The 23,649-nt window shown below is 37.8% G+C and overlaps 3 protein-coding genes across 4 annotated transcripts in view; 2 read left to right on the top strand and 1 right to left on the bottom strand.

The window, feature by feature from the left end:
• Positions 1–12: 12 nt before the first annotated feature.
• On the top strand, positions 13–1,594 carry LOC117500328 (transmembrane protein 14C-like). 2 transcript variants are annotated; one of them, XM_034153163.1, is made up of 5 exons: positions 13–194; positions 367–444; positions 873–974; positions 1,049–1,136; positions 1,279–1,594. In XM_034153163.1, exons 2-5 carry the CDS (start codon positions 369–371, stop codon positions 1,334–1,336), a joined length of 324 nt encoding a protein of 107 aa, XP_034009054.1. In that variant the 5' UTR covers positions 13–194; positions 367–368; the 3' UTR covers positions 1,337–1,594. The 2 variants fall into 2 exon arrangements, with proteins under 2 accessions (XP_034009054.1, XP_034009053.1); XM_034153162.1 differs by having other exon boundaries at positions 364–444.
• A 92-nt stretch (positions 1,595–1,686) lies between these two features.
• On the bottom strand, positions 1,687–12,600 carry LOC117500326 (serine/threonine-protein kinase MAK-like). Its single transcript, XM_034153160.1, has 16 exons — positions 12,571–12,600; positions 11,082–11,220; positions 10,021–10,075; positions 9,331–9,452; positions 9,083–9,162; positions 8,129–8,261; positions 7,384–7,555; positions 6,738–6,905; positions 5,809–6,135; positions 5,543–5,724; positions 5,340–5,461; positions 4,254–4,364; positions 3,034–3,108; positions 2,764–2,880; positions 2,027–2,104; positions 1,687–1,928 (listed from the first exon to the last, which is right to left on the bottom strand). The coding sequence occupies exons 2-16, from the start codon at positions 11,180–11,182 to the stop codon at positions 1,798–1,800; spliced, it is 1,974 nt and encodes a 657-aa protein (XP_034009051.1). The 5' UTR covers positions 11,183–11,220; positions 12,571–12,600; the 3' UTR covers positions 1,687–1,797.
• A 1,225-nt stretch (positions 12,601–13,825) lies between these two features.
• Positions 13,826–23,649, top strand: part of gnal (guanine nucleotide binding protein (G protein), alpha activating activity polypeptide, olfactory type) — a 48,054-nt gene continuing 38,230 nt past the window's right edge. The window contains exon 1 of the mRNA XM_034153078.1: positions 13,826–14,594. Within this exon, the coding sequence (XP_034008969.1) occupies positions 14,102–14,594 (493 nt within the window). The 5' untranslated portion in view covers positions 13,826–14,101. The remainder of the gene's footprint in view (positions 14,595–23,649) is intronic.

Genomic DNA, 23,649 nt, shown 5'->3' with positions numbered 1-23,649 from the left:
AGGGTTGCGTTTACGTGCCTGGTTTTAAATGTTTTAATTCTTTCACATTTTCATCTGGAAAGCTCTTTGAAGTGAAGGACAATTTAATAATCATCGCATACTTTTACTTTGAAACGACACCGGAAGTGACACAATCACGGTAACATTAGGAAGTTGCTGGGTGACAAACAAACGGGGATAGTTTTAAAGTACAGGTAAGACATGTTAATATTCTTTTTTAATGTATGTTTTGAGGGACATTTTGACAATAAAATTAATTCGCAAATTCTTTGTCGCTATAATAAACGTGTTACTGTTATTACATTGGGATTCAATGCTGCTCAATCCAACATTTCCTCATAATAAACTTTACTACAACATCAGCAGACATGGCTGTGGACTGGATTGGGTTCATCTACGCTGCTCTGGTGACGACAGGAGGACTCATAGGTTACTTTAAAGCAGGTAGGAGACCATGCCAATCATTAGCTACATGCAAATATAGTTAAAAGCACGTTTTAAACCTATTTTATTTATTTTTAATGTAGATGGAAAGTTTGAAACTGTGTACTCTTCCCTAACTGATTCATATTTTTTTTTAAAACTGAATTAGAACAGATGTACTATAGTCAACCATGACTAACATTTATCTCGACCTTTTTATGTTTTAGTTTTGCTGTGATTTCAACCATTTGTTTGTCTGTCATTTTAAATGTTTTGTACTAGTTTCGCTTGTTTTATCCTATGAGGTGGGGGGAGGGATACAAACAAATTGACAACCTGCACACCTGTACCTGTCTTTGGCGTTGTATGTGTTGTTTAAGAAAAAGGATTGTTTGATTTGATTTCAAGTTTATTTCACCATTTCAAAATAAACCCTGTTTCCTCCACAGGCAGCGGGGCCTCTCTGTCTGCAGGGCTGCTGTTCGGTCTGCTGGCTGCTGTCGGTGCTTTTCTGGCATCTCAAAACCCAAAGAATGTCTGGCTTTCTCTAGGTGAGCAAGTTTGAATTTGTTAAAGTATAATTGCAGCTTTCACAAACACATATAAACATCTGTTCCCCCTGCAGGCACCTCTGGGACTCTGGCGGTGGTGATGGGACTGAGGTTTCTCAACTCCTGGAAGTTCATGCCAGCTGGTTTAATGACTTTAGCAAGGTGAAACAGAATCACTTATCAGATTTTAATTTCCATCACAGATAATCATTCATATACCTTTTGCTTTAGTTTTGTCATACACACATACATTACTTTTCAGTCATTTTTAACCATATATTCTGTTGTAAATGTTTATTTTCAGTGGACTGATGCTGGTGAAGATCATCGCTGGCATGCAAAAGAAACCACATAAATCTTAAAAATATGTACAGATGTTTTTTCAGTGTGTCAATGCATATGTTTGACATTACAATCAATATTAATGTGTGTTTCCACATACTGTTCATTCACAAACATTCCCTTGTTTACTATTACATTCTGGTTCTGTATAAAACATGTGATATAAAATGTGACTTTATGAGATAAGGTACGAGAAAGAAAATACATTTTTATACAGAAAAGTCATGTTTTTATCTTTAAAAAATATATCTGCTGTTGTAAAATAAAAAACTTTAATACAATATAACGACTTAATTGTCTATTATTTAAAGAAAATACTGACTCTAGGAGTTATGGGACACATGTACGACACTGGACAATAATTTTTAATGTGGCAAATGTAACAGATCAACAGGCAACACTTCTCCTTTAGAGTATTTCCTGGCTCTAGTGCAGTGGGAACTGGTCTCATGAGTCTTTCGTGGTGCAGAGTGGACTGGTGCTACTGGTTTCCTTTGTATTTGGCGGTCCAGTCGACCCGTCCGTGCACCGGCTGCAGGGTCGAGCTCCACCCTGAGGCGCTGGATCCAGAGATCGGAGGATTCAGAGATCGGCTCCTCCACCCTTCGTGCTCTGGTGGATCATCACGAGAGAGGGGAAAGGTTTAGGCCTATTTCAAGGAAGCAACATCAAACTGCACACATCATTTTAGGCTCTGTTTGTTTTTTTACCTTCGTTTGAGGGCAGCAGTTTATTTAAGGAGGTCGTGTTCTTGGATGATTTGATTTTGGACTCAACTCTTAGATCCACTACAAGATTTACAAAAAGAAAGTGGGCAAATATTCAGGTTAAAAGAATGACAGCGATACAAAATCAAAAAGTCCGTAACATAATGAGTTTTTAAATGGTGGATAGAATTTGAAATGCACATTTTCCATTTTTTTTAAACACATAATGTACATTCTCTTGTCAGACTATGTAAAAAAATAATAGACAACTTCCCACAATATAAGGGAAGTGGACCACAGACACTGGAAACTGATAATTATGTCTCGTAAAATCTTATAATGAGACATATTTATATTATAGACCTGCAGATCAGTTTCTAGATCAAGCGATTTATCTTTTTTTAATTATATATTATATTTGTATGCTATTTTACGTTACTATCATTATTATACTTTGTACAAATGTGTGCATGTATATGTGTCTTAGAAGTTTATATTAACTATTCAATATTACTATAAGACAATTGATACAAATACAAATGAACACATTCTTCAGGGCTGGAAAACTTTAAATCTTCCTTAGTCAGTGACTATCTTCTTAGACATCTTTAAGGACTATGTTCTGACTCCAGGGGGCGCTTTTGCCCAGCTATGACGGAAGAGCAAGAGTGTACACACTGCTCTCAAAAGAAAAACAATGACGCTTCCAGTTATTTCTAGTTATTAAACGAAGAACTCACTGGCAGAGCTGCCTCCTATGGGGGCCAGTGTGACCCTCTGTCTCGCTGATCCTGGTTCAGCCTTCTGAAAAGGGGGCATCTGTGTCTGGTTCGGGTTTTTGTTGCTCAGGAAGGAGTCTGTAAGGACAAGAATCACATCACTAACTGATGACCTGCTTCAAGTCTAATATAATCCACTGCTGATGTTATTACTTGCTTTAATCTTGGGATTTCAACAATGTCAATCATTTCTGAATAACAGCAAAGGAGAGTAACTCTGTGAACAGATACCTTTAGAAAGATCACGATCCTCCAGACTCTTTTCTTTAAGAGGCTGCTGATCTGTTAGTTTAGGAAGACTATTGTCTAAAACCCACAGCACAACATAGAGAGAAGAGAAGAAGGATTAAACCCGATGAAAATAAAATAGGAAATCTCAAGTGTACCTATTTACATGTTGCATGTACAGGGCTGTACATCATAATTCATAATTATCATAATTGATAGAACGCACCTCCAAATCTGAGGCCATGGTTCTCAGCAGGAAACCGATGGACTGTCCACTCCAAGTAGGGAATGAGTCCTTACCCCAAGTGAAGGAGTTCAAGTATCTCGGGGTCTTGTTCTCGAGTGAGGGAACAATGGAGCGTGAGATGGGCCGGAGAATCGGAGCAGCGGGAGCGGTACTGCAGTCGCGTTACCGCACCGTTGTGACAAAAAGAGAGCTGAGCCAGAAGGCAAAGCTCTCTGTCTACCGGGACATTTTCGTTCCTACCCTCACCTATGGTCATGAAGGATGGGTCATGACCGAAAGAACGAGATCGCGGATACAAGCGGCCGAGATGGGTTTTCTCTGCAGGGTGGCGGGCGTCTCCTTTAGGGATAAGGTGAGAAGTTCAGTCATCCGGGAGGGACTCGGAGTTGAACCGCTCCTCCTTCGCGTCGAAAACCAGTTGAGGTGGTTCGGGCACCTAGTAAGGATGCCACCTGGGCGCCTCCCTAGTGAGGTGTTCCAGGCACGTCCAGCTGGGAGGAGACCGAGGGGTAGACCTAGGACCAGGTGAAGGGATTATATCTCTTCGCTGGCCTGGGAGCGCCTTGGGATCCCCCAGTCAGAGCTGGTTGCTGTGGCCAGGGAAAGGAACGTTTGGGGCTCTCTGCTGGAACTGATACCTCCGCGACCCGACCACGGATAAGCGGGAGAAGATGGATGAATGGATGGATAATAGAACGCTGCACAGCTTTTTGGTTGGTCCATTTTTGAACGATTTCTCCAGAGCGTTTATAAAGTTAACATTTATTGAAAAAGGATGAATGTTATTAGGCTATTTCCAGATTACATGTTTTTACAAAAGAATTCTGCTTCAATCTATACTTTCAAAAACAAAAATGTTATTGCCCTCAAAAAGCTGAGTTTGCCGCACACAGGGAGGCACGCATTGGCGCACAGGCAAAAGATGATTTAAAACTAGGTTATCAGCATTTCATTTGTGTTCTGAAGTCTTTCTTACCTTTATTTAGAGGAAACTCTGGCGTCTTTTCTCTGGTTAAACCCGAGGCGCCGCACAGGTTTCTGCCGGTCACCGGGCTTTCTGCTAAAGAGCCGTTCTTTGGATTTATGCCTAAAAATGATAACAATGGAGTGAACTCCTGAGCCCACACAACAAGTTACAATTTAAACAATGATACATTTGGTCTGTTGGGTATTTGTCTCTTTCAGGCGGACAACCTGGTAAAAGATTCCCCCGAAGAAAACTGCGCATAACTTATTTTTTCAGAATGATGGTTGGTTGTATTATTTTCACAAATGTTTTAGTTCGGTAGCGATGTTTTGTATAATGCTTTGTTAAATAACTCCCTTTCCAAGCCACTGGTTATCAGAGATGAAAAATAGGGTACCATATGTATTTTTGTTTTTCATTACTGTTTGTTTTTTGTTTTTGTCAGGGTTGGGGTTGGTGTGCCGATGGTCCTGGGGACACCGACTTTAAGGGGGGGGGTGTGATGACCCCTGCTTTGCTATCTCCTGTTGTGTGTGTGTGGCCCTTTAATGTTCTCCCTTTGTCTGTCAGCGTTGATTGAGGACACCTGGCTGCCGGTACCGAAGGAGTAAAAGGCCTGAGCCAGACTCTCGATCACTCTCTCCACGGAGGACCTGTTTTGGGAGAGCAGCCTTTTCGTTGATGCTTTTGCCTTTATGTTAGTTTTGTTTAACGTTGGGTTGTTGTTAATGAATATATTTTCATATATCTTGTCCTTTCCACGCTTTTGTTATGGCCAAGAGCCAGGTCATGACACCGCATTTAGGCTCATTAGTGCATTATTTTTTTTAACTTCTTATTTTTTCACAGACACAACATAAATAGGACATGCATGGAGATGCTTACATAACTGCACCTGTTGTACATCGGGGTTAATCATTCATGCCCTCCTTGGACACCAAAAGGACATACCATTTCTATTGATTTTCATATTGTGCAAACATTATCAACATATTACAGACATTATCACTCCTCCTCATCAACAAAAGGATCGCACAATACCTGTCATTAGTGCATTATTAATTTAATGAATTTCCTTAGATCTCTTTTCCTCACCGGGCAGATATCTGGACTGGCGGAGGTAGTGCTGCTTGGCGGACAGCGTGGAGGATTCAGCTCGGTTCAGCCCGCTGTTACTCGGCAGCTTTCTTTCTGTTTTGTTCTGCGACTCTACCAACCTAGACACACAAATATCACATTATTGTATTTTTTTTCACAACAGTAATGAAAACTTTTACATGAAAATAAGGAGGACTAACCGACAGCTGGGCCCCTCTGCTGCCCCGTCCTTCAGAGAGCTGATGGTGGGCTTTTTGGAGATGGAGACTCCGGCGTCTGCCTCCTCTCCGTCGTTCCAGCTGTCCTCAGATCTGTAAGACGCCTGTCCCCAGCGTCTGCGTCCCGTCCTCACTGCACTCATGCTGTTCTCTGCTCCTGTAGGCTTTGAAATAAAGAAGAAATAAGTTCCAAAGCTTCAAGAAGATCTACTTTTTACATTCAGAAGCTGCAGTTCGTTGATACCTACAGCCTGATAGCTCATTGGTTGCCTGTTTTTCACCAGGCTGAGGGGTTCCTGCTGTCCCTGTGTCAGTGTGGAAGAACACATCGTTTGTTTTGGGTTTTGCTCCATGTTGTTCTGAGGGAGAAGTAACTGCTGAAGAGGCTGGTGCAGAGACTGGCTGCCTCTCTGGGTCCTACTCTGCTCGCTGGACTCCAGGTCCGTCTTACAGAGGGACAGAGGCTTTGTTTCTGAAGACGACTCGTACATCTTTGGCTGAGCCTTGTGCTGCTCCGAGCTCTTCAGAGGAGCACCGAGCGCCGGGCCGACGTGGAAGTATGGATACCGTAGAGCCTGGAACACAGGGAAGATAATCCTCAATTACATCTGTGCTCATAATGTTTTTTTATACGAGTAAGAAGCTCACAACAACACACAAAGCAGCGTATTCATTATAGAATTTTCTTTAAATGTGAAAAATGCTGCCTTCTCAAAATAAAAGCAGCCGAGTCATGAACATGAAAATAAAGTGGATATTGTTTAAAGGACATGTGATTGATTGTAAGATATACAGTATATAGTAAAGAACTAATGAGACAAACCATAATTGCATGTTTCTATCACTGAATTGTAAAACACCTAAATAAATATTTGGAGCACCGAAAAACTATTTTCAAGCTTTATTAGTGGTTGAAATGTTTTCATAATGGCGTGTGTCTGTCTCAAGCTTGGAATGAGGTCAATGGAAGTGCCTTGCTGCAGCTGTACACACAGTTTGGTTGTACAGCAGGTAAAGGTAAGCTGATTGATTCCTACTTTGAGTATCGAAAAATAGATACTCAAAGGTGCTCATTATAAAAGTATTCACCAAACACTGTTGAATCAAAATGAGAGAGTTGTCTTCACTGTATGTTTCTATTCAGTCTACGTTCAAACTTAAAGGGTTTTCAAAGTACCTGAACAGCACTCGGTCTCTTCTCAGGGTCCCACTGCAGCATGTCTCTCATCAGTGTGATCGCCTCGCTGCTGGCGTTTGGGATCAGAGATCTGAGGCTGGTGGGGACGCACTTTGGGAAGCGGAAGTTCATCGAGGTGGCAAGCTTGACGCCCTCAGGCCAGTCTGGCTGATGTGGAGAGAGACAACAGAAAGCAACAGTGAGTCACAAGAACTTCACAACAAAAGAAAATACATTAAAATACTAGTAGCGGACAAAAATCCTGACAAAATGATCAAATGCACTGTTGGAAAAACCTCTGAAATATTTGATAAATTAAAATCAGAAATGTAGATTTAATAAATGAGTGGGTAAAGACAAATGATAAAATCACTTTACGGTAATGCAGCCTGTAAAACCAGATTTTTGGCATATTAGGATATCCAAAATGACAAGAGACAGACAATATCTAGTCACATACAATGTCGATAAAATGTTCATACGTTGCCCATTCTGACTATAGATCTGTTGGTCAGAGCCAATAATATAGAAGGTAGAAACAGTAGTTTGATGTTTGCGTCATAGAAGGGCAGAAGTTTTAATTTCAGAGGTCCCGGTTGGTGCAACAGCAGCACCCAACATGTGACTTTGTGCTGAGATGGCTCACCTTCTTCAGCGTTCCCAGCACCTGACAGATCTTGAAGATCTCGTCCACCTCGCTGTTTCCAGGGAACAGAGGTCTGAGAGTGTACAGCTCCGCCATGATGCATCCCACCGCCCAGATGTCGATGGGTGAGCTGTAGCAGTTAGACTTTAGCAGAACCTCCGGGGCCCGGTACCTGTCAGAACCAGAGGGAGGATATTTAAAGCAGATTTACTCATGGTGACTTAACTCTAGTTTGGCTTTAATTCCTGTTTGGTCCTTTTTCCAAGGAGGTCACTGTTTTAATTGGGTTTGTTTGTCTAGATTACATACAAACTAATGATTGTCATTAAATTCAGTGGAAGGGTGTAACATGGGCAAGGGAAGAGGAGGATACACTAATGATCTTTCACTTTTGTAAACATTGGAAAAAAAGGGCATTTGGTCTTGGCAGAAGTGTGCTCTCTCCAAGTGCCCTTCTAGTTTAATTTATGTTCTACTTTAATGCAGTACTTTTTGTCATTAAATGAACAACATTTCCCTACAGGGTCCGTTTTATTTCATCTTATCTTTAGAAAAATAAATGGTTGTGTCTCTTCTATCTAACGAGAGCTATAGCTTACGTAGTTGCAAAAGAGCATATTTTCTCTCTTTCCCCAAGTGGTATCTAATCATGTAAATAGTATTGGTTGTCGTGTAGATCTTCCACAGGAATGACCTGTACTGTACACACTGCCCTGATATCATCTTGTAGATAAATGAGTCTCACCATCTTGTAGACACATAGTCAGTGTAAGGTGGCTGTGAGCGGATCTCTCTGGCTAGCCCAAAGTCAGCGATCTTCACCAGCTCTGGGCCCATGCAGAGCAAGTTCTCCGGCTTCATATCCCGATGGAAATACCCTGAAAAACATCAAGAGAGTCACATGTTCTGATGTTTGTCCAGATTTGTATTGTTCTCTCAAACTAAATAGTTATTGCCACCAAGTTTCTACCACGATTACAACCACTATATCTAGATTCAAACACAGAGTTAAAACATCTCTGACCAAAAGAAAGATGTTTTAACCGGACACAGACAAGCAAGCCTTGAACAGGGTTTGTACAAAGTCTTGTTTTGTTTCAAGATGACTAATATGCTTACATGTTTCTGATATTTCTTGTAAAATGCTTGATTTTCATCACAATCTGGTGGTTTCTCTACACAATCACACTGTTTTGTTGTTATAGGTGAAATGTACGAACCCTGTTGGAAAGGGAAAGCGAAATCAGAAGGCTCTTACCGTGCTTATGCACAAAAGCTAAGCCAGACAAAACTTGGAACAAAATGTTCCTTATCTCATTTTCAGAAAACATCTTATCTTCCCTGGCAGCGGCAAAAGAGGTAAAAGACAAGAAAACAGAAAAAAGAGGGGGTAAAGATAAAAACACTACGCAAACAATCATGCCTTATTCAAGTGGGTAAAACACCAACTCACAGTAGCACTAAAGACAGTGTTGAAGGAAGAGAGGAAACGTGTTCAGTTAATATTTGGTACCACTCACACCTCCTCTCCTCACGGGAGAGAAGTGAGTCATTTTTAAATACATCACAGTTTTATATGTGGTTTTCGGTTTACTCAATTATGAACAATTTATACCAGGACAGTGCTGACAGCTTGATAATACAGACAAAAAAGGAAGTACTCAGTTTATACTCAAAGGCTTTGCTGTAAGTCACCTACCATGTTTATGAATAAAGGACAGTCCCTGTAATATCTGAAATGTCATGTTTCTGACGAGTGACTCAGGGAACAACTTGTTTCTGAAAAAATCAAGACCGACACATGATGACTCAAGCTGACCCAAATCATTCTCACATTCCCAATGGTGACACAAAAACCCACTGCAAAATGATATGACAAAAAGAACCGTGCACACAGCTGGTAAATGTCTGAAATAAAGCCGTTGCTGTAAGAGGAATTCTTCTTACCTTTCTTTCATGAGCTGATAGAGGTTTTCTTTCATATACTCAAAGACAAAGTAGAGGTGGTCGTTTTCTCTGATCACTTCCCTCAGTTTCACCACATTGGCATGGTTCAGCTTCTTCAGTGACTGAAAACACAAGCATTAAAGAAACATGTAAAATAGTCAATAATTAGTAAAATAGCTCATTATGTAGGGCATTTTCTAAAATGCCTGAACACAGTGTTTGAAATTTGATATAACATTCGTCTCCAAACAGAAACAAAACATGACCAGAGAATTTTTTTCTCTTCATATAGTCTCAGGTAATGTAGCTGATGATCAGGGAATGCAAGAGAAAGAGAACATTTTAAAATGGAAATATTTGTTGTGTTTTCATTTTCAAAGAAGGCCAAGTTACGACAAAACCTAGACTCATAACAAATTCTCATTTAAAACTTAGTTTTTTTATAACTTAAAACTTCAATAATAAATGAATACACCTATTTATATAGTTTCATACCATATTTATTGGACATTTAAATATCAATCACAACTTGGAAATAAAAAATGTTGCTGTCCTATTAATAACTTTACTTGATTATTTGAATGTTGCAAAAACAAGCAGAAAGTTGATTAATATAATAATTACTGAGTAGTATCAACTAGTGAATATTTTTTGTCTATACTATGTCTACTAGACTATAATCATTCTCACCTTAACCTCTCTTAGACTCAAGCACTCATCCCACGAATAAAACTTCCTCTTCATTCTGTTAGGGGTGAAAACAGATTTATTAATTAAAGACTTTCCGACTTCTTTTCAGGGTATGAAAATACTTTCTTTATGGTGACTATGGGCTCCAAATAAATGTTTTATCAGCCATAATAGTAGTACAAACAGCATCCTGTCAACATCACAATATTTAAACGTTTGAACTTTGCATGGAAATGTTTCACGTGTGTGACCTGTTTTAACCTTTCCCCTTCTTCCCTCTCATACTCCAGGAGCAACACTACGCGGTGTACTTTCACTTCTTTGACTGTCATCAGCAGTGTCAGCTTGCACTATAACCTTACATTTACAAACAGTGCCTGAAGGAGCCCCGTGAAACATTCATTATTCATCTCTTGCCAGAGATCTTAAACAGCTCATCATTAAAATGTAGTGAACTGTCAAAAAAGGATGTCATGACAACATAAAGTAACAAAACCTAGGATAATAATAATAATATTTATAGTAATACTAATACTACAGTGTCTGTGTATCTTCACAATATGCCTTAAACTTGTCATTCCAGAAGCTTATTTACCTTAAATTCCTACACACTCAAGATTCAAAGGCTTTTTGTTCATGTACATGATATCTATGATGTAGTTTTGGCAATACAATCTTAAGCCCCAGGCTAGTCCAACAGTGCAACATCAAATATACTCAACATAAAAAAGAAAAAGAGATAAATAAAATAGATATAATGGTGCAAGTAAGTTGCATGAATACGAATAAAAACATTTAAAACAGATTAAGATGTAAAACAGAAACAGAATGCAAAAACAAATACTGTATTGAATAAAAATGGTGTATTATAATACTATACAAAATATGTGGATAAAATATATAATCACATGATGCAGACAAATGCAAAACGTAACTTTTTTATTTATTTTTATTTGAGGATACAACACGTTAGGGTCTAGATTCTTGAAGCACTCTGAAGCAGTCTCTCAGAGTTAAATCAGCTTAATGCTCCGAGACGAAACCACCCAGTTTGCACTGACCTCTTAATGGCCACCATCTCCCCCGTGTCGTTGCTCTTCCCCAGGAGCACGCTGCCGTACGTGCCGTCCCCCAGCTGCCTCAGCGTGGTGTAGCGGTTCATCGTCCACAGAGAGCCCTGCCTCTCCTTCAGCGAGGAGCCTGGACAGTCCCACACAGGCCAACAGTTGGTCATCGTAAGCACAGTAACATCCCTCCACAGATCAACAGACACCTATGCTACTCTGAGGCAACTCAAAGACTCTAGAAAACACAGCAATAAAACATGAGTGCTCATCCTTTACCTTTCTCTCTGCAGGTGGGTGATTAAGGAAGGTGGAGGTTTACCTGGCGAGGGCGAGTGGAAAAGTGACGCTGCCGGCTGCATGTGTCTCACCTATCCTGAGCTAAGCCTTGACGGCAGACAGAGGAAGGGCTGCGAGGGGATTAGAGCTGACATGTGATTAAGTGCCAGGTAACAGGCTCACAGGAGAGCACTCATCAAGTCCACTTCAAAATAGGAGTAGGACACATGGTGACACATTTTGTCAATGGTGGAAGAAGTAGTTAGATCTTTTACTTAGCTCAAAGTAGAAAGGTATCAAAATATACTAAGTACATATAAAAAAGAAGTGTCATACCTGTCCAGCGTAGTGCTACAAGTATGCATTAATTTGAGTAAAAAGTTCACATTACATGGAAGCTATTGAAATGATCAAAACGTTTTCAATTAAATACGTGCTGTTTTTTCATAAAATATATGTTTATTAAATATAATGTACACTAAAATCCAATACAAACAGATGTGTCCAACTTGCCCATTATAGATATACAATATACAATCTCCTACTTGCAGTAATACAATGATGCATTGATTTGGAGTCACTGGATCATATGACATGTAAGCTATTGAAAGCTGAACAAATCTTCTATTAAAATATTCATGACAATCAGGACACACCAGTAATCAAAAAAGGTTTGCTACAGAAGACACATTTATTATATTTTGTAAGCATAATTTGTACTTTTTATTTATTTGTTGCTTAACGTCCAAGCAAGCACGTTGAAATGTTTTTTTTAATAAATGTGGTTTGTGTCATATAAATGGTTATTTATTGATGGTCCCTAAGTGAACACTGGGCTAACCTAATTATACTGTAGTTACTGAATAAAGACCTTAACATGTTGTTGTTTTTCTCTCTCCTTTCAAAACAAAATGATGTTGATTGATAATATATACCAGTACATCACAAGCTACAAAACGTTGAATTCTAAACCATTAAAATCACGGTGTCTGAACACGTTATCATGTAGCATCATGTGGCTAGTTAGCAAACAACAAGCAGGCCTGAATAGGAGTAGCCTAGGACTGAAGCTAAAGAGCTAAATAAGCTAACATTAAACGACTGACAAGCCCTGATGTTCAGCCATTATATCTAACAGACACTTCATGTTGGTGTTGTTGTTTTAACCAAATATGTAAACCTTTAAACTTAACTAAAACTGACGTACCATGGGAGGCATTTCCGTGCTGATGGAGGTGATGAAGAGATGCTGCTAGCTTTGTAGGAGCAGTTTCCTGTCTCCTAGGCAACGCAGAGACTTCCACTATAAAAGGAAATAAAAATAATACTTATATTATCTACAAAAGTGTGCACTGTGATGGACCTGAAATAGTATGAAGTATATTAAATAACGTTAAAATAAATACAATTAAATACAATTATCTATTGTTTTGTTGTTTTTATATTTGGTTCGTCTTTAACAGCTGTTTTGGTGTTTTTGCAATGACGTCAGTTGCCACTTTTTTTTTTAGTTCTGATGTTAGTGTATCAAAAGCAATATTGACCTTGTTACTATTAATAAACATTTACTCACCAGAGATATTCTATTGTTTTATGTTACAATATAGTGCTCCATCTGGTGGTTCATTTTTAAACCTGCATCTTTATGACATTGGTCCTTGTAATCCTTGTAACCTACCTTTTTTAGACCCCTTAGTAATTATATCTTATTAAAATATCATTGTTTTGTAAAGCAGTCACAGTGTATGTGAGCAGACTGCTGTTGGGAGGCTGGACAAAGAAAATCAACAAAAATACTTTATATTTAAATGTAATATAAGTGGGTTTTTTCTGCATTTTCTTCGCAAAATAAAAAAAAACAGCTTATGTTATTGCTAAAACCACATGAGGGCGACCCACAGCCCCTTAAAATATCCCAGGACCCCAATTTGAAGACCAGATATATCATCCACATAATAGTCTTTTTATAGCGACACTTGACCTGCTTTCAGGCTAAAAATAGGCCTATTATATTTAGATTTTGGTAAATAACACTTGGATTAAGGGAATGTAGGAAACAACTCGCATGGATAAGAATAACATAATGAAAAAGCTCATACAAAAATATATAAGCCATTAAACGTTAAAAGGTCTAATTGATACAATAATGCCTTGGTTATTGTAATGATATGTGTTAGAATTCTAAATATTATCTTGAATACATTCAAATATTAGAACATATTTAAAGAGCATGACTGTGCGTAAACAGTCTGATATAAAATAGATCATGTTCACTATCTATCGGGCAGGAGGTGTCTTTAGGTATGCAGGCATGCAATGTGAGGAATGAAAATCATGACCAGCATTCTCGAAATGGCCATACTGTAGTACCGTGACGCGCCGTGCATTGCACCTAACAACTGTGCAGTCAGATTGTTGACTGTCTGCGCAGCGGATAGTCGCGATTTTTTCCAAGGTTGTGCTTTTGGTTACTTACGGTAAGATGGACCCGCAGTGTCCACTAAAGGATCAGGTGATCCACTAACTACGAAGCAAAGGCTGACTGGGGAAAATGCAAAATGACATATAGCAAATGTCGGAGCATAATTCATTCACATTTTCGGCTCAATTTCGGACTTAAATCGCACCGCTGGAGCTCCAATGTGACGATGGCTCGCTAGGGCTGCTGGCGCAACTGCGATTTTTTTGACATTTTAATTTATGAAAAATCACATTCACAGACAAATATTGGTTTCAACATGGGGCTGTGCTACAGTTTGCGTCCCCGGCTCTTCGGGGACCTGAGCGGCTCTATCTCCAACGCTACCTCGGACTCGGACCAGCCTCCGGACGCCGCTGCCGTGCCGACCCGCGCCGGGGGAGCTCGCCCGGAGGACACCGGGGGATGCGGGGAGACCTCGGCGCTGCGCGGCCCGGTGCGCCCCGGGGACCCGGCCAGGCTCCCGGAGCAACGCCGTGGAGACACCGGTACCGACGGTGTGCTCATACAGAACGGAGGCGGCGGAGGAGGAGGCGGTGGGGGAGGCAGCGGGAAGGGGACAGGGAAGGACCGTGGCCGACGCTTACAGCTGCTGCAAAAGACTAGCACCCAAAAGCAGAAAAACTGGGACAAATTGCTGGTGGAGGAGAAGGAGGCCGAGAAGGAGGCGAAGAAAGTCAGTAAGAATATTGACAGGGCGCTGAAGGAGCTCAAACGGGAGTACAAACAGACGCATCGGCTGCTGCTGCTCGGTAGGTGCCTCTCTGTTGTTGGACCACCAAGCTGTTTTATTATTAGAAACAAAAACGTACTGGCCTTTCCAAAAATTATGTCACTACTCTGGCGAGGCCTTATTGCCACCACATCTGTTGGCTGGGTGAAGACTACCCCCTGCGGCTGGCAGTGACAGATGAGGAAGATGTCTCTGGGTCTGCTGTCCTCTTACTGTTTATCATACTTGATATTATGAGGAAAAGCCAATTAATAATGTTGTAGGACATCAGAAGGGACCAGTAGCTAAACACAGGTTTACAGAAAACACCTAGCATGTGGCTATTGGGCAATGCCTACTCTGAGAACAGTAAGGTGTAGTGTACAGTAGCCTATATGACAAATACCCTGTCGAAATACATGTGTAATGTAATATAATAGTGTAGTCCTAACATATGCAGAGAGTCCACTTAGTTTTGGGGTATTGGGCCATATTTACTCTGAGTATAGTATAGCATAGCATAGCATAGTATAGTATAGTAGAGATTATTTGACTTCAGATGAGAAATAGCATTTTGAAATAGATTGATAATGTAGTATAATAGAGTGTAGTGGCTTGTAATGTTGTGTAGTGTCATTGAGAGGTGGCTTTGGTAAACACATGTGTAGAGAGACCTTTTTTTTGTCTTTTGGGACATATTTAGTAGTATATTATAGTATAGTATAGTAGAGATTATTTGACTTCAGATGAGAAATACCCTTTTGAAATATATGTAGTATTATAGAGTTTAGTGGCTTGTAATGTTGTGCAGTGTCATTGAGAGGTGGCTTAAGTATACAGGTATTAAGAGAAACGTATCCTGTTAAATATTACTCTGAACATTTGTATTATAGTAGGCCTAAAGTGTTGTGGCCTGTAGCAGAGTTGAGTGTTGTAGAGTATTGTAGAAAATATCACTTAGCTGTCTTTAGTATTAAAATACATAGAGGGAGCACTTAGCTGCCTATTTGGCCATGTTTACACTGATGATGAGTATAGTATAGAATAGAGTGTTGTCTATAGTATATGACAACAACAGATGAGAAATAGCCTTGTGAAATAGATGCATACTATATTATAATGGACTGTAGTGGCTTGCAATTTTGTGTAGTGTCATTAAGAGGTGGCTTTAGTAAACAAACATAAAGGGAGACAACTTGTCCTTTTAGTTTTAACCCTGGAAGTAAGGATTCGGCTTAAAGTATAAAATACAGGACTAAAAAAACTCATTGTGGGCTATACCATAGTTGAGTGTTGTATAGTTTTAAAGTGGGTATCATTTAGTTGGCTAAAGTATACAAATATGAAGGTTAGACCACTTAGCTTTTGCCTATTGGGCTATGTTTACTTTGAAAATCAAAAGTATAGTATAGTATTTCAGATGAAAATGGCGTGTTGTTTAGTTTGACAAGACTGCCGTCAATCTGGTAAAATAACAAATAACTGACTCACTGTTGAACATTTACAGTTGCGTTTTTCAACAAATAAATGTACTGTATAGTAGATTACAGTGTGGTCTACTGGCCGATATTATAGTAAAATGCTGTGTGTGGATATTTTATAAAGTTGAGTCGGTAAACCATTTTGATTGTTGTGGGAAAATGAGCGTCAGTTCTTAAAATGATGAATTAATCCACAAAGTATGCTAACACATTGATTCCAATCCTGATCATTAATTGGACGAAGAAACACTCCCTGATTACAGCTTTAAATTCTACATGTAAAGAATTGCTTGCTTTTGAATTTGAGTACAAATGGAGGTATTTATCATAGCTGCTAAATAGCCGTACTGTCATAAATGATCACTTTCAAATCATCAGTTAGGACTCTGGCATCGTATGACAAATAAAGAACCTTGAACCTTGAACCTTGGCACTTGGTTTTAATTTATTTTTAACATTTTATCAAGTGAATGATTATAATTCGATAAAAAAATAACAACCCCTAATTTAATTCATAATAAAAGTATCTTTTAGTTGAAGCCCTTATCGGTTTATTTGGGTCTATATGAATTACAGGGCGTATATCTCTTTGTGGTCATACATTTTATTGCCTTACTGGAATCTGCTGATAGCTTAAGTCATTTTTCCGATATTGGTCATTAGCAAAACATAATTGTTCCTGGGAAATTCTTTGTAGTTCTAGATGGATGTGTCAGTCAGGCCAGAGCTCTCTACACTGTTACCCTGTTGTTTACTTAGATTTAGCTTGTTGTTATTTTACCATACACACAGTAACCATGTCTATATTATATGCTTATACATTACTTTTCAAAAGGTCAATGCTTTACCTTTTTAAAGAGACAGTCTTTACCAGAAATAGGAGCCTTAAGTTTTATCAAAGCTACCCTAATGAGGAAGTATTCTGATTGTTTACATAAGTGATAGGACTAAACCTGCACTGTGAAAATACTGCAATACAAGAAAAAGTCCTGCATTCATTACATGTTTTTGATTAATATCACGGCTATGTTGCATTTTGTAGGTGTACAGCAGGTGTTTATGGTTATGCTATTTTTAAATACTTCTTCTCATCTTTCACTTTATCACACATCAGCATCAACATTTAAAAAATCACCACATTTGGAGTAATTGTTTTCCACTAAAATGATAAGTAATAAATCAAAATGTATAATAGGATTTTTAGTTTTTGTTAGCAGTCTGAATTTGCAACATAACGAGTAACTAATTGATCAAATAAATGTATTTAAAATGACTGTCAATATTTCCCTCTGAGGTGTAGTATAGTAGAAGTGTATAGTAACATAACATGTAAAGACTCAAGTAAAGTATCTTACATTTGTATTTCAAACACATTGCACGTATTTGCTTTACTTTTACCAAAGTAATATATGTATATATATTTGTTTTGTGTTGATAATAAACGACTGCTAGTTACATTTCATGAGTAAACAGTTGTCACTAATCACACACAGGAAGAAGTGGCTCATCCTAATAAAGTCACACAGGGAAGTGTCATAAATTACAGTTACATATATTGTGTGACCTGTGTCATTTCAGCATGTCATTATGACTTTTGGCGGCCTTCCTTAGTCTCAGAATGATTTATTCCTTGTCCTGATAAACGCAGTAGTCTCAGCACCAGACACTTTTGGTTTTCTTGAGAGGCTTTTCGAGACTTTATACCCTCCACGTCTCCAGTAGGACTCTTGTTGCATGCCAGAGGTGGTTTGTGTTCCTTGGAAAGTGGACACCTTTCAAATAGTGTTACATTTCAAGGCAACGTATGCTAGCTAATCTGGGTCACTTTATCTGTTTGTATTTGCTGCAGGTATTTAGTTGAGTAACGATAGCCATAAGGAGCTAATGTTTATCCTAAGTGGGCTGACACTTCAGCTTGTGCTGGAGCTGGAAGCCATCATTTGAGGCATTTTTATTTGTGACTTACATTTGGAAATATTTTATTATGGAATCACATTTGGTATCCTATACTGTAGTTCAACTCTCACATTTCTGGTAGTTTTTATAAAATAGATTAAAAAATGCATTGCATAAGGTTTTGTTTTCAAATACAGAGCGTTTAAGATTCAGAAATTACATAACTATTTTCCTTGAAAATATAATCACAATGAAATAATTTACTGATTATATAACTCATTTAATTTCTGAAAGATAGGACTGTTTGAGTAATGCAAAAGTAATTATTACCTTTCCCCAATCCTAAGTAAGTGCAGTAAACCAAAGCTTTATAAAAAGAAAGTTTAAAAAAAAGTGGCCTGGTTTATTTTGTAAGACATGATTTGACAGTAACAGACAGTAAATATCTCTCACAGGCTTATATATATATATTATAGAGCTGAAAATACAACATGCAATTATCTGTAGAGTAACGGTGCCAAACCTTTACTGGTTCCAACTTCTCAAATATTAATATATTTACATGATCTTTTTGGAAACATTTTGACAGGCATTTTATACTTATTTTTTTACATTTTAAATACAACCAATTGATTTATTAACAACATAATTAAATAATAGATATTAAATGTGATACAAAACTTTTGGGTCCCTTAGAAACTAATACAAGACAGAAATAAAGCTTGAGCCCGCTGTCCTTTGTAGTGTTAGACCACAAGGCTTGTGGATGTATAACGCTGTCGCTTTTACTACCTTGATGGCTCAACATCGTGTTCTATTTATTATATATATATATATATATATATATATATACATTTGAGAGAGCATGAATACTTCTCTTATTTATTTCAAATGTTGCCAGGTTAACTGATATTGTGATATATAATCTTTTTATCTTAGGGGCCCCAAAAAGTCCAGGCTCATATTTAAGTATTTTAGAAGCCTATTCAATATTAAATAAATCAAGGTAGTTCATTCGTCTTTTAAAGCGAAGCACAATGTTTAATGCTAATCTAAATAGGGTAGAGTTCAAGTCAAGTACATGCTATATTTATTATCAGTTAAGATTTCATTACATTACATTACATGTCACTTGTTAGACGCTTTTATCCAAAGCGACTTACATACATTCAATACTGTGGACAATCCCCACAGGAGCAATTTGGGGTGAAGTGTCTTGCCCAGGGACACAACGACATGCTCACTGTAGTGGGACTCGAAATTGCTATCCCCTGATTCAAAGTTCAGCGCACTAAGTTCAGCGCACTATCCCACTGAGCCACAGCCTCAATCTACCTAATATGGACTTTACTTTGTGAAACGCTGTCCTATTTAAAGGCACCATAAGTCTAAAATGCTTGTAAAACTGCGATAAATAACTGATTATAAATCTGAATTCCTATTTATAGATTCACATACAGTGTCGGTACCTAGAATGTAAGTTCTGGTTATTTATTTGATAGGAAGTGACTTCATTGTTATGTCTCCTGGATCAGATTTGCTACAGGCCTTTGATAATATCTGCTATAGCTTTCCTAGTAGCCTTAACTTGCTGTTTCATATCTCAGCCTTATCACCATTCATGAGCCTGAACAACAGGTTGCTAACAATGAAGTGCACTCGCTAGAGCTGATGCAGGCGAGCCAATGAATAGCCAGTTTAAAGTCACTGATTTTCACAATTTGTTGTTTTTTTGTGGCATTTTTTTGCATGTGAAGCCATGTATTTCAAAGAAATCTAACTCACTGGTGCATACTGTAGAGCCCTTCCCTTCAATACCAGTAGACTAAGGTGAACTTTGCTTTGTTCTGAATTGGTTGTATCATTGACCATTGCTGAACTTTGCTACTAACACAGTTCCAGGTTCATGTAATGAGCAACAGGATGTACTGGAGTATGAATTATCATCACATTTATGATACTGATAGCAGATACAAAGTGAACCACACCACACTAGAAGGACATTGGACTGTGTTTATTCTCCAGGTTTTTTGCTTACTGTATGATTTAGTCTTTATCATGAGCCTCTGCCGCTTAAGAGAGTGCCATAAAGGTCCTTTCAGCAGCTAAAAAAAAAGAACCAGAGAGGCTAATCTTAGCTGGATATCATTTGGAGGTCTGCCTTGTTTTTACAGTACATGCTTCAAATACAGCCGCTGCTATTGAAAGAACATGGAAGATTTATACATGGAAAATAACACTTTAATGGTTTATTGTAACAGTTCACTGGCAAAACACCTTTTTTACCTGGCAATGTATTTGACTGTATTTAATGTTTTCATTAGAGTGCAATCATTTTGCAAAAACGCCAAAAGGAAAACGGGCCTTTGTGGTTTCCATTTTGCAGTACAGGCCACTATCAGTCTGAGAATAGTAAAGACATCTTGAAAACAGAGTTGACTTGCAATCGAGTATTTTTAGGTCTTAGTATCGCTGTGTTTACTTTAAACACTTTCCAACACTGCACACATGCACACATACTGACAGAGACATTAATCATGAGAGATAACTTCCAACTATTACTTACACAAGTTGTGATGATAGTTTAAAGCTCTCTAGACAAGTTGGAAGACATACAAATAATCTGATTTAAATAATATGTTCTATTTGATGTGGTTTTACCCCCAAAAAATTAATTGACCTTGTTAAAAATGTGTATAAAAACACATACTCCTTCTTTCTCATTGAAGAATACAATATTATCTCTATGCAAATTGCTGTTAACAGTTAAATATCAGTATATGCAGTGTAGGAATGTAACTAAGTTAATTAAATCAAGTAGCACACTTAAGTAAACATTTGAGATACTTGGTCTTTACTTGATTGTTGCCATTGTATGCAACTTTAGGCTTTTTGTTTTTGTTAAGTGATGCATTTTGATTTTTGATTAAGAAGTATATAATTATTAGGTCAATACAGAAGTTAAAATATGCTTTTGAATCCTTTACCAGCTGCACCATTAAAGTTATTTTAAGCGAGTAATGTCATATATTTTGTATTATTATTTATTATTTGACTTAAGTACTCCTTCCACCATTGAGCATATTTAAACACGATGCTCCAAGTTCCCACACCTCACTTATGTAGGTTGCAAACTGAACTATGAATGTCCTCCAAATTGGATGTACTGTCATAAAATCTAGCTCAAACATACACATCTTAAACTCAGATTGTTGGCACAGAGTTACTTTTCTCCTCTTTAGCAGATTCATTTCAAATCAGATTAACCTCAACCAATCTTTAAAACAAACACACCCTTTTTTAAAGTCTAGTTAAGAGGAAGCCGCAGCAAGCTAAAGGTTAAAAAAAGATAGTTCTTCCTAAAAAGTTGACAACTTATGCAACAAAACCTGATTCTGTTTAATTCACAGGGCGCTGTGTGTGGTTCTGCCTCTCACCACTAGAGAGTGATGTGGGCCAGTTTCTTGTTTTGACCTTGCTTTCTGAGGCAGGGAGACTGTTTTTTTTTTATAATGTGGGTGTGGAGGGGTTGGTGGTTTTAATATTTTCACACTACTAAAGGTGAAGTGAGGGTTCCAGTTGTGATTTGCATGCCGCACAACTTTGTTGCAATTATTTCACTACATTAAACTAGTATTTGCTTTGTGTTTGCATAATGGAGACAATAACAGCACACTCCTTGTTACACACATAATCATTCACGGTCGCCTCATGCTTCTAAGGTGATCTATGGTTGTTTTTCATAGCATACAGTACAGAACATATATAACTTTGTTTCTGACCTCAATACAAAGTGTTGTGTTGTATGTTAGCCTAGCATTAGCTTTATTGCTAAGGCAGGCCTACTAACTGTGACCAGTGGCTCTTGAATGAAAAAGGCTTAATTCTCTGTCCCACACATACTGACAGAGACATGGATAATGACAATATATCAGTTACTGCTTCCTCCAATAGCACACAATGGTAGTGTGCATGTAAAGTGCAATGTTGGTTACTGTAAAGACAAACCTGTACAAACCCACACCCCATGTTGGCCTAGTTTCGAGCAAAGCCACAGCAAGCTAAACATAAATGTCAGACAAAACTCACAACAGTGACAGTTTTCTCCTTATCGGCTGAAGCATGACTTGCACTACTGGAGTGTAGTGGTTCTGGTGCATAAACTCTTGAAATAAAAACATGACAAATAAAGTAAGATAATTGACTAACTCCTAAATTAAGGGCTCCTATGACAAATCATTTGTCCTGTGGTTGTTTTTAGTAGAGCGGCAACTAAGTTTTTTTATAATGTATTGTTTTATCAGCCAAAAATACAAAGATATTCAGTTTAATCAAAATATGTCCATATTATTGAAAGGCTATAAAAACAGCATATTTTTGGCAATTTTTGATAGAAAAATGACAAATAATCACTTGGCTGACTTGCTGCTCTAGTCTTGAGTTAATAGTGATATATTATGACTTTATGAAGGCATAATCAAACATAATGCACATTTTATTTCCTATAGTATCAGAACACTCTTAAATAAGACGCCATACTACACAGCCTTGGTATTTTTATGATTTTGGGGAATACTCGTTTCATGCCAGTACAGTGTTGCAGGGTCTCTGCATCTTGCTCAAGGGTACATAAGCAGATGAAAGATTGAATCAATTTTTGTAAAGGGTTTGCATGATGCATAATCTATTACTTTAATACATCTATGTCTACATGCCAACTCTGAAAGTCCCACATTAAGAAAAGTTTGGTTATTTCACTGTCTTTCCTGCAGAAAGAGAATAAGTACTCAGATCCTTTACTGTAGTTTTACTTTCACTATGTATTGCATATACAACAAAGTGAAAACAATAATTTGAATATAAATATCATGCTTTAAAAGCAAAAGGATAAAAGTAAGTATGTGTACACCAGAGAATACTTACTTTTACTTTCTTATTACTACCTATAGTTCTTCCACTCCTGCTGCAGGGTAGGTCAATCTATCACATCAAAATGTTAATTAAATTGTATTTATATTCAGTATTTATAAATGGTGGTATTCACAGTCATGTAATGAAACTAAGTACTTCACTTAAGCTCAATTTGAGATACTTTTACTTTAGTCTTGAGTCCATTTTATGCTTCTTTGTACTTTTACTCCAATACTGTACCCCACTATTTATTCAACATCACAATTAACAGATTCAGATTGTTACTGCCCCTTAATACAAATCAGCTAGTAAATTATGTTGAATTATTATAGATTAAGCTACCGGCAGAGTATCAAGTATTTAAAACTATTTCTACCTTTACCAGCTGCATGCCTGTAATATTTATTATTCTAAAAATGGCCCTTTTCTGCATAACGAATACATTTACTTTTAATAGTATACGTTTATTTTGTTGCTTACTTCAAGTACAAAAAGTAAAAGTACTCATTATGCTGATTAGCCCATTTCACAATCATATATATATATATATATTATATTTTGTATTATTATTGATGTATTGATGTGTTTAGCAAAGCTGCTAAAGGTGCAGCAAGTTTAAATGACTTTGTATACTGCAGGGTAGCTAGTGAGTTTAATCCATTTTATTTAATTGTTGATCTTATTGTTTATCATTCATCTATATCTGCAAAGTTACTACATAAATGAAGGGTGTAAATACACGTGTGGGGTAAAATTACAATATTTACCCATGAATTGTAGTGAGGTAGAAGTACAAAGTAGGGAAAC

Source organism: Trematomus bernacchii, unplaced genomic scaffold (assembly GCF_902827165.1).
Source record: "Trematomus bernacchii unplaced genomic scaffold, fTreBer1.1, whole genome shotgun sequence".
Taxonomy (NCBI): domain Eukaryota; kingdom Metazoa; phylum Chordata; class Actinopteri; order Perciformes; family Nototheniidae; genus Trematomus; species Trematomus bernacchii.
Note: the sequence above shows the minus strand (reverse complement) of the source record. Positions and strands in the feature narration are given on the sequence as shown.

Bases quoted from the DNA above. Each gene is read 5' to 3' on its own strand.
- LOC117500328 (XM_034153163.1), top strand. From the start codon at position 369: ATGGCTGTGGACTGGATTGGGTTCATCTACGCTGCTCTGGTGACGACA. The intron at 445-872 runs GTAGGAGACCAT...TTTCCTCCACAG, and splicing joins CATAGGTTACTTTAAAGCAG to GCAGCGGGGCCTCTCTGTCT. The intron at 1,137-1,278 runs GTGAAACAGAAT...GTTTATTTTCAG, and splicing joins GGTTTAATGACTTTAGCAAG to TGGACTGATGCTGGTGAAGA.
- LOC117500326 (XM_034153160.1), bottom strand. From the start codon at position 11,182: ATGAACCGCTACACCACGCTGAGGCAGCTGGGGGACGGCACGTACGGC. The intron at 7,556-8,128 runs GTGAGACTCATT...TGGTTCTGACAG, and splicing joins GACTATGTGTCTACAAGATG to GTACCGGGCCCCGGAGGTTC. The intron at 2,881-3,033 runs GTATCTGTTCAC...TTGTCCTTACAG, and splicing joins GGATCGTGATCTTTCTAAAG to ACTCCTTCCTGAGCAACAAA.